This window comes from Colletotrichum fructicola, assembly GCF_000319635.2.
Source record: "Colletotrichum fructicola Nara gc5 chromosome Unknown KSG_Nara_v1_contig03, whole genome shotgun sequence".
Classification (NCBI taxonomy): domain Eukaryota; kingdom Fungi; phylum Ascomycota; class Sordariomycetes; order Glomerellales; family Glomerellaceae; genus Colletotrichum; species Colletotrichum fructicola.
Window position 1 is genome coordinate 1,376,172 of NW_027094053.1, and position 10,934 is coordinate 1,387,105.

At 51.6% G+C, this 10,934-nt stretch overlaps 2 protein-coding genes across 2 annotated transcripts; one reads left to right on the plus strand and one right to left on the minus strand.

The window, feature by feature from the left end:
• Positions 1–1,495: 1,495 nt before the first annotated feature.
• are2 (putative sterol O-acyltransferase 2) lies at positions 1,496–3,296 on the minus strand (the record flags this gene model as incomplete). The annotated part of the gene is made up of 3 exons (XM_032032904.1): positions 1,496–1,522; positions 1,576–3,064; positions 3,124–3,296. 3 exons carry the CDS (start codon positions 3,294–3,296, stop codon positions 1,496–1,498), a joined length of 1,689 nt encoding a protein of 562 aa, XP_031893036.1.
• A 4,412-nt stretch (positions 3,297–7,708) lies between these two features.
• CGGC5_v005174 (uncharacterized protein) lies at positions 7,709–8,034 on the plus strand (the record flags this gene model as incomplete). The annotated part of the gene is made up of 2 exons (XM_066151406.1): positions 7,709–7,755; positions 7,827–8,034. The coding sequence occupies 2 exons, from the start codon at positions 7,709–7,711 to the stop codon at positions 8,032–8,034; spliced, it is 255 nt and encodes an 84-aa protein (XP_066008975.1).
• Positions 8,035–10,934: the final 2,900 nt, after the last annotated feature.

Consider the following 10,934-nt stretch of genomic DNA (forward strand, 5'->3'; position numbering starts at 1 on the left):
AAGAATAATAATAACGCTTAACTTACTTTAATATTCTATATAAAATAAACTAATAACATTTAAGGTATAAAACCTTATATAAAATACTCTATTTATTACAACTTATAACTATAATATTGATTATGTAATACGTATAGCTACGTAAGCACCTTATGTAATTAGCAGTTTAGTAGGTTACGTTTCAGATTATCTTTCCCCTCACTTTTCCCTACTAGAGGATGCAACCTGCCAACAACAATAAGAGTAATCACAATGCATCAATTCCTTTATTATTCTCGATACGATTAAATGCCTATAAATGCTTAGGATTATTACATTTCATCATAACATAAGCCCATCTATAACCCTATACTATATAGGCGTATATACCACGCCCCTGAATACGCTTATACCTGTGTTAACAACTTTTAATAACTATAGATAATATATTTAATAAAAAGTTAAATATAATAGTAGCTAAAAATAAAGCTAAGGGAACTTTATATAAATACTTATATTATAAAAGCTAATTTTTATTTTATATGAAAGTATTATTAGCTTTTTTTTACTTCTTATATTAATATAATATTAGTAAGGTATTAATAAATAGTTATAAATAATACTCCTTATTACTATAAAGTGTATAAAATAAGCTTACTACCTTATATTACTATAATAGTAGAAATAAGATTAAATAGGGTATATAAAGGTATTTAGTATACCTTAGTATTTTTAAAAGAATTCTTTTTAATTATTATAGTAGTGAAAATTTATAAGAAGTAGGGTGCATCTATATCGCGCGTATCGAAAAGTTGCGTTTTAACGTGTCTCCGTTGTGGGGGGATTCTGTTGCTTGGGGTGGGGTCTTATCGAAGGCCTTGAAGCGGCAAACCTGTGACCACAAGCACCGCTACGCGATCTCTCATTGTCCGTGATCCATATCCCTAGCTTAATCGGCAAAACAACGAAGCCCGACAGGCAGATCTTGGTTGCACAGGAGCTTTTCGCCGATGTTGAACACAGCCAGCTCTTCACGCCGTGGAGGGCAATGGTCCAGATCGCGTGGTGGGCAGCACGCATTGTGAGCTTAGCCAAACTTAAACACTACTGTTGCTCCACCAACCGCCACGAATGGGACACTGGACTGAACGGGTAGGATCTCGCCCGTTCATCAAGACAAGAGAGGCTGGTTGCGAGAGTATTGGTGGTTCTCAGCGTCTCTCAAAAACATCCAATGCGAGTTCTTATTGCAGTATTCTTCAAGATGAGCGGAAATCCAGCAGCAGGACGGTGAAAGTTGCCCCAAAGGGCCTGAGATTGGGGGTATAAAGATCTATCTACAAACGCCAGAAAATGAAAGCCGCCGCGGGATCGCCGCCCGTCGATCGATGTGCTAATGATACAGAGTGGGTTGATATATGTACACGGCCCGGTCGACCCCCAAAAAAGAGCCAGACCTTGACCAAATGAAGCAAAGTTGGCGGCAGACATGTGATGCTATACAATGCAGTGGCACTTAGACCAAGACGTAGAGGGCGCAAATCTAGAGCGATGCTAGTTAGTGTGCTGACTTGAAATGTGATAGGCAAAACGTACCATGCTCAGTCCCATGACCATGGAACACCAAAAGCAAACGTTGTTGAGAGTCTTCTTCCCACGGACCCACTTGGTGCGCTGCAGCACTACGATGGGTAGCTGCAACATCTGGCAAACGAATCCATAGCCACGAATCTTTTTTGTGATACACGCCATGACGATCTCATGCCCGATGGCGGAGATGAGGAAGGTGATGACAGTGGCGGGGAAGCGACCAATATGCGGTCGACTGGCGCTGTAGACGTGACGACGGAGGAAGCTGTAGACAGGAATGTTCCACTCGCGAGAGAATTCCATCCAGTCGGTCGAGTTCCACCAGTCCGAGTAGAAGTGGCGGTCGGCAAAGTGGGTGAGCTCTGCAAAAGCACCGAGTGCGTACTCAAAGATGACCAGGAAGACCAGTAGGAAGGTCAGCATGAAAGGGAAAAGAAGCCAGGAGATGCTCTCGGCAAGGATGAGGAGAGCCTCGGAGACGGGCGGAGCGGGAGTCGCGTTGAGGCGCACGGAGGCGTCGGTCAAAATTGGGAGGATGAACTCTTCCGAAATGACCGTCAGCAAGGAGATGCAGCCAAAGACGGCGACAATCTTGGAGATGAGGTTCTGCCAGTCGATGCGCGCCGTACGAGGGTACTCGAGCTCGTAGCACAGAGTAGGGCAGAGGAGGTAGTCGAAGTAGTTGGACCAGGTCAGGTTGCGAGGATAGGCATTGTTGCCCAGCGGGGAAGTAAGCTCCTGGGCGAGGTCCTCGCGAAGCTGATCGATTTCATCGGAGGTGGACTCAGAGTCCGAAGTGGCCTCCGGGTTGCGGCTCTTCGGGCTGCTAACAGTGCCCATCGGGTTATCGGGGGTCGGGTATAGGTAGACCGGGTCCTTGGAGGCTGTCGAGGGGTTGTCGAGATCGTACAGACGTTTCTCCGTCTCGCACAAGTGGCCGTTGTAGAAAGCCCAGCTGTGCGTCTTCATGAGCAGAACCATGGTGTGCAACAGCAGGAACACTTGCGCAGTCCATGTCCAGTCAAGAACAAAAGGCACAGCGATCCAGAACACCAGCCAGACAACCTGGTATATGCTCTGGACTGCCATGCCGCCGTTCTTCCAGGTGAATGCGCTGTTGGCGGGGGCAGCGCGCCACACACGGTGAAGGGGCAAAGACACCAAGGTGGTGGCCACCATGAGGAAATCGGCAATGGCCAGATGCCAGATCTTGATGGTGAACAAGGTCCAGATCTGGACGCGCATGGGGTATCCTGTATCCTTGATGTTGCGCAGCATGGTGGTGATGGCCATGATGGCAAGACCGATCCAAAATAGGTTGAAGAACCCATGGAAATCGCGGTAATCAGAGTTCGGGTCGAAGTGGGAGACGCGGCTGGCGAATTCGATCGTGGGGAAGATTCGGCGGCGTTGTTCGGCGCGAGCTTGCTTTCGGGCGGAGGACATGGACTTGACGGAGGGGAGAGCATCGGCGGGAACGGGTGTCGAGCGGCCACTGCGACGATGGTGTTAGCTGTGGGATTATCGGCAAAATTGAAGCTGGGATGGGCATACCTCGTATTGCCGCTCGTCTGGCCCGTCTCGGACAGAGGAGTCATCCCATTGAGCTCGCCAACAGAGGTGTTGCTGATGGTCCTCGTGAGCTGGGAGTGTTGCGGCTTCCTGGGCCTCGGTCGCAGTACCTGGTCGTGCGTAGCGCCGTTGGGCGCGGTCGCTGTTGAGGCCATCGTGTCCGGCTTGGTCGGGGTAGATTGGAGCTATTGACGGAGCTCAGACCGGTCGCGAGTCGGAAGGCTTAAAGTTGTGAAGCTTGCTGGCGCCCGGCCGGAATCGTGGGATGCGATGGAACACGGCCAGGTAGATAGGTGCAGTCGGTCCTCGGCGGAAATGCGTACACAAGCGTGGCGGCAGCGAAAGGAGGGGAATGCGAGTGATGATGCAAGCGGCGAGAGGTGGTCGACGACAACCGGCAACGGGGATGTCGGCTCCTTTTTTTTTAGGTTCGTCGCGAAAAGGAGACGACTGAAGTTAAAGAAGGGTCTCAGGGTCGCAATGTGAGTTTGAATTTGGATTCAGGGGTTGCGGCCATGTCCTCGGGTAGAGTCCGCGTATATGAGGCGAGGTATCCGGCTTCCTTATGCTGTGCAGACGGGACCCGCGTGTGGTTGATGCTGGATACCAAAGCAAGGCGTGGGTAAGTGATGCCCCTCCTCCTCCACTTGTTGCTGCTGCTGCACGTCGTTGGCGCCGTTGGGGTCCGCGTCGCATCGAGGTCAGCGCCGCCCACCACAATTACCGGAAGGAGCAGCCACTGCCTGTTTCTGTCTCTCACCTGCAGACTGCACAGCACTTTCCGGTCTTTGGGGCCACGTTTACGTCACCCCCACGTGATGCATGGGATCACGGGCCAGGGTGGGGCCAAAACCAGATATGCACCCAATCAGAGTGCTTCCAGATGCTCCTTAGTGCCCGGAGCAGAGAGCCTCGCCGGCGATCTTGACAGGGGTCCTCGCTCCCGGAATCCGTCGCCATTGACTTCTTCGGCTCCGTTGAGCCTGGAGAGATGCCGTTCGCCGGCTCAGCTTCCGTCATGTCCAACCGGAGCATTTGTTGCTGCTAACGCGCACTGCCTTACGTGGCGTTGGCCGCACAGCCACACCTGCCATCACCAATGTGCCAATGTAGGAGCACAAACATGTGGCGTTGAGCTTTTGACATGCAATATCACTCGTCTGTTAAAGCTGGTGCCTGCTGCGGCCCGGTCTCTCACTGGACGATACCCCGATCGGCGCTCGCGGTGCGGCTTAGCGTCGCCGTCAGCATCCAATTTTGAGCTCTCTGCAACGCTGTCATCCTCTTTTGATGCCGTGGCATGGCCCGATTTATCCTTCAGAGTTGTCACCTAGGACCTCTGACAGTAATGAGACAAGATTGATTCAATAAGCTCTTGGTGTTGCACTGCCCCTCTCGTGGTACAGGGCTCCTACCTAGGCTTGTTTCTCCAGGCTTACTTCATCTGTGAATCATCCAACTTGGCTCATGTTCAACAACAAGGACTTGACATGTACGCTCCGAAGGTCAGAAACTCAAAGCCGTCTGACCGACGCTGGATTTCCCATCATGGTACTATGCTCAGTGTCCAAAATCACTGCTTGTAAGGCGATTTCATAATACCAGTGAAAGATCACGAAGTAATTTAAGTTTCAAATAGGAGACTGAGAAAAGAATCATAGTTATCATGCATGAAAACATATTAACAATTCCCGTAGTATACAACAAGCTGTCAAAGCTTTCTCACACAAAGGCAAATCGAGCTACTAAATGATCCTACGAATATGCTTAAGATTGAAGGGGTAAGCTTCAAGCTGTCTGGTTGATTACTTGTTTGAATAACAGACACATAGAAGGTGCAAAAGGCTCCGGTATTATGAGCAACAACTACGCCCAATACACCAGAAACACCGACCATCAGCACTGAGCAGTGCTTGTCATCAACTCCTAGCTAGACGTCGATTGCTGAACTCTACCGTGTCGACTTTGGCTCTTCTCTGCACCAATGTCCGCGATTACCGATGTAAGAAAGCGAATATGATCATATGAATTCCACCCTAAACCTGATTTCCTCGTTACATATGCAACCGAACGGGTAAAAGTCGTTTTGAAGGTGGCCAATCATATCTCACGACCGCAGAAGCGTGCTGGAAACTGTTTATGAGGATAAATATTCGTTCCAACGTTATGGGTTAAGCACCCCAAATATCCCTCATCTTGTGTAACTGGGTTCAGATTAGCTGTCTATCGGGAGATAGTTTGTTAGTAGTCACTGATTTCAACGCAATGCTCGCCATATGCATCCAGGTGATGGCGTAGGGGAACGAACGTCTTTCTTCCCTTGTGGTACATGTGAATAATTAGAGGATGATGATGAGTGACAGTGAATCAAGATGCAAGACAAGTTGCTGATCACAATACCTCTGGATGAGAGGCTGATATCACAGAATTCAACGTTCCATGTCTGCGGCTGCAACTCTCGGCATGAACGAAAAGTGTACATCATTTCCCGGAGAGAGAAAATCTGATTCCAACATGACCTTAACAACAGGAACGACGATAAGGATGGCAAATTTCCAACAATTTCAACTTCAATTTAGAAATCATCACTACTATTAGACAGGCGTCTGGATGTAATCTGACGAGGATATAACGAGTGCCTGAGTGCATACTCAATAGTAAACATAATGTGTTCCCTCGTCCTCTCGTAAGGAGTTCTATTCCAGATGATACAGATGAGACATTCAGAGCCTGCGGTTGCCAGGCTTTCAGATAACAAGCTAGGTGCTTCTAGCTTTGTGTCGTTGCCCAGTCAAAGACTGCTACACAGTCAGAGGGGCTCACCTGCAAGCTTCAATGCGCTTTTCAGCAGCCGCATGGGTCCCAGTCGTTCGCTCATGATGTCTAGGTATGATCGTTTCCATTATACCTCGCTGAAACGATGAATGATTTTGGTCATGCATAGACTTGTCTTCCCTCATCACCATCGAGGACACCTCAAACCACACGTAGTAGAAACTGGGGATCAGAACTAATTTGATATGGAGCTCATCAAAGTCAGAAGAAAATGACCAGATGAAAGAGAAGACCAATTCTTGAACCGCAGCCTATTCAACATGAAACTTCGAGTGCGATGACGGTAGCTATGGCAATATCTACAAAGGTTCTCCAGTGGTCAGCTGCCATCGAGAAGAATGGTATCTTGGCTTCTTCGTAGTTAGATGAAGTGAAAGTTCAAACCCATCCAGAATGACTGGTATCTAGCAAGTCTGTCGGGCTGGGCAGAGGAACACAAGGGAATCGAATGAATAGTATCGATGGACAATAGGGGTAGCTACCTATCGATACAAATAATGATGGTATTGAACGAGGTAGCTGTCTTTCGGGACTTCGGCCGTCAGTGGCAGAACAAACCCTGACTCGCTGTTGCGATCGATAGGCGCGATGACGGCAGCACAGAGATCTCGGAGCAAGTCAAGTATTACAGGCCAACAATAGTTATGTTAAGATCTTTAGAAACAATGATGAGACGTTTTGCAGAGTTTAATGAGACTCGAATTTGAAGATGTTGGAGGTCCATCGACTCCCACAGGACAGAGCCTGCCGAATAGGGGCTTTTGCACGTGTATGGAACAACTACTTGGTCCACGAATTGAACTTTGCGAAAGTCAAGAAACAAACACAAGCCAGGAGACCCCGGAGACGATGACAATGGTCATTGTGAGGCTTCTGTTTCCATTTACATATAGGTAGGTTTGGTGCATGTGTCTGGATGCGAGATTGCCGGGACTTAATGTAGCAGGTTACTGCCTTTGCGGGAAGGGATGAGGTGGATGCCTAAGGGTGGGTAGTTGCCTCTGTGGCTTTGAAGCAAGGGCTTTGGAAAGAACGAGGTTGAGGGAACCACTGACCGGGGAAGGCGGCTGTGGGTCGAGCCTTCCTCACACCGCGTCGGAGTAGCCTCTGGAAGGAACCGGTGGCTTCCAACTCGAACGCTCCCTCGTCCGCATCACGACCTTCCTTGATGCTGACAACAACTCAACGCGAAGAGATCCAAGATGTCCAACACCACATACCACGTATCAACGGGACTCAAGACAGAAGCACACTACACCACCGCCTGAGTTCTTATATTGCCGCTTCCTACTGCGATTGCTTCTGGACGTCAGCCGGGCGCCTGCTGACCCTGGCATCATCTATCAATGTGCGTTAAGATCTGACATACCTCGCTAAGAGTGCGAGTGTCAAAAGTGCCGCGGACGCGTCAGGCTTCAAGGCAGCCTCCGAGGACACCCCCTAATTGACTGCAGGAAAACGGACCCCCGCGCCTGAAGCAACGGTCGTCATCGGATGTCTCCTACGCATTGGCTCAAGTGTCTCGACATGGCAAAGGCGTACGGGCTCTGTGCCTGGTTTAGACCGTGATTCTCTCTGGAAAGGGAGCGATCAACGACAATCTCCGTCCATGAACTGATGTGTCGCCTGGAGACCTCTAGCACGCACCCTGCGCATGATCTGACGACAGAGCGATTCAGTTGGGAGTAGTCATTCTCGACGAGACGCATGTGCCCAAATCCGTTCGAAATTCATGACATACACGAGAAGAAAAGGACGCGAGCTCAATCTTGCTGGTTTGTCTGTCTCGCCCTTTATCGCGGACCTGAGCATTACTCGGTGACAGAGGCTAACCTTTAATCATCCACCAGGCCCAAGCAAATGCTCCTTGGATGCCTCCATTACCTAACGGACCCAAGCGTCATGCCTCCCGCCGACATGCTGGGTGACATGGACAACGAGCCAACGCCCCGGATGGCTCGCGGCCGGGGAAAGGCTAGGATCGGCAGTCCAGTGACATCTATCCGTGCATACCCGTCGTGGACGACCGTTTGGATACCGCCCGAGGAACGCGGCTAAGGTAGCAACACAGTCACCGAGTGTGGTGCTCAGTCAGATAACGCTGTTGGCCCACCGGGCTTGGTAGGCACGAGCCTCACCGAAACCAGTCAGTATTGATAGGACGGCCCTTTCAACTGTTGCGGGAAAACTCCCTCCTCACGGCGCCAATGTCACCGGCATCTTCGGTGAATATGTGATTACCCCCGTCGCAACGGCTAGCATAGGTCTTTGGCAATGACGGGGACTCGACCAAAGTACCCTACCTACCTTCCCAAAGGAAACAAGGTGGAACTCTGGCGTTATCATCTGGGCCACTTCAGTCCACGTATTTGGAAGGGGAATCGGCATCGCAGTCGACCATGATTCGACTTATCATGGCACAGCAAGCTTCCAGCTCAAACCTTTCGTGGACTCTGAGCTGATTCGATGCCTCCGCAAAGATAACCGGATGTCTCTTCTCGGGTTGTGGCTGCCACACCACAACCCCAACATGCATCTCCAAATTGACATCGCGGACGTCATCGGTAATCTGGGACATAACCTTACGCTGGCGTAATATATCGCATTGGCTGCTGGCGAAGACGTCTACGTTCCACGGAAGACACCCATCAACATCCGAGAAGTGGGTATTCTCCAGGCGATCACAGGCGCCCAGAGCCACTCGGCTCGCGTGCCCTGAATAATGGATCCGGGGACGACATCTCCAGGGCCGATCGCTTCTGGAGCGCAACGTGAGCACGTCTTCATGCTCGTGAAGTCGTGCTTGAGGTGTGTTACTCAATCGAAATTGCATGCTTGCTGGAGACAGCTGGGGACGAACCGACGGCATCGCGGTTCTGCCCGTGGATCACTCGGGGTCTGGTCGGTACAGAGACCCACGCTGAAATGGAGATTAATCGTCGTACTGACTGCTATCTCATTCGACCGGGCATTTTTGTACTGCCCGCCGGCTTCACGCTCTTCATTACCCCGGCCTCCGAAGCGGTACGAAACAATCGGTCGTTGGAACACTCTGACAGAGGGACTCATGTCAGCTCAATTCATTTTAGGTTGACAAGGAGCCCGTCGCCGGTTATCGTGCTCGTGAGACGCCCCGCAAGGATTTCCTTGGCCAGACGGATATTGGGGTCGAAAATTCGAGAAGTACGGTCGACACCCGGCACTTAGCTGCATTGGGATATGTCGGCATCCTGCGTCCAGCTTTGAGGTGGTATTCCCGCGAGTATTCAGCTGCACGCTGAAATGTTGCAGAGCGCAGACATACCGCTGTTTCCTGTGGGCTTCGAGGGCCTACAGAGGCTGAGACTTCGAAACGCTCGTGACATTCTGCCTCGATGAGAGGGGAAGAGAGCCTTGAAGCAGGCTATCTGGTTGCTTGAAGTCAGCATTTGGCCACACCTCGGCCTGAACAGAACAGCACGGACAGTGGTACAACCGGCCGAAAGCATTTGGACAGTGCCCCCGCAAGCCCACCCAATACAAGGGCAATTCCGCGTGGTGGCTGGCATTTTGGGTCTGAATCGTGGCGTCCTTAGACGCATCCTTAGACAGAGATCCCCTTTGTCTTGCGGCCAGTCCGCGGGAGCTCGCCCCCAAGCCGCCTTGCTTGGCCAGCTTCGCCGTCGCCTATTGGAAGTGGCTGAATGGCACATCCGCGATCGCAACTTTCAACCCACCCAACGGGTTAGCCTCAAGCGGCGTTCATTCGGACGTGTCTCTGACAGCATCACGGCCATTGGCCGTGCTCAACGAGTGGCTTATCGGATGGCACCAGCACGGGTTGGTGGAAGGCCGTTGGAACATGCACCATGCTTCTACGGCGTTAGTCTTCCGCCCGCGGCACAGCTCTCCCCAGCTTTGCTCTTTGCCTCACACACAGCTGGCCAAGCTGGCGTTGGTTGCTTGGCTAACCATGGCGGAACAACGAGGGCATCCGCGATGGCGGACGATGAAGCCTTTGACCTGAGGGCGACGTGGACCGAGGGACATCGGAAGACTGCCCGGTCGCGACCCAGGGCCACAGCGAGTTGGCGACAGCCTGCGACTCTCACCGCGGCCTTTCCGAAAAGGGGGAGGGCCAGGCCGATAGGACACTCGGAAACAAGCACGATGATTGGTGGTCTGAGTCAGGACTCGGTCGTTGGCGCCTTTTAGGCCGGCCAGGTCACTTTCACACCTTCTTAATCCAGAACAGTGGTGACACCATTGTCACAATTCCCCGCCTCCTGGCCACCCTGGAAATTGGAATTGCTGCTGGTTGTTGTGCGCTTCAACCACATTCCCACAGCCCTACCACAGAATGTCGACATGCTTCCCGCCGCCCATTGGACAAACATGGGACGAAATCCCGGGGGTCTCCTGGACTTCTCGGTGCAGGCCCTGGAGAAAGAGGCTGGACGCAGTAGGGCGCGCTGGAACGGCGATGAACAACGAGGGAGTGTGTCCGCCGCGATGAGATTCTTACCCACTGAACCAACCACAGGATGAACCAACCGACCTGCTGCCCCAGCTTCGCCAGAAGCCATGTCCATGTCTTCGATAGCAATCCGTCCCTCCCACTCACCACGCCCAACCCAACCCTTCCCCCCATCCGAACTGCTCAGGTCCCCCCAATCTCCTCTTGCTCCTCTCGGTCAAATTGCCAGCCAGCGCCCGTTCCGAAGCAACAAGAGTGGTCGTGAATGGTTCCCCATTCGTTTAGAAGACGCCCGGACGGCTAGACTACCAGAACTTCATTGGCCATGTAACGCTTCTTTCCCCCCCTTTGCGCAGCTCCACGGACCCAGCTGCTGCTCTGTTGCTGGAGAGGCCCTCTTATCACTGGAAAGAGCCCCGAGGGGACGGGATACGGGCTTGTTCTACCCATGTGCCACGCTCGCTTTCCTTGTTGAGGAAATTACGCGAAGGAACTTTTGCCT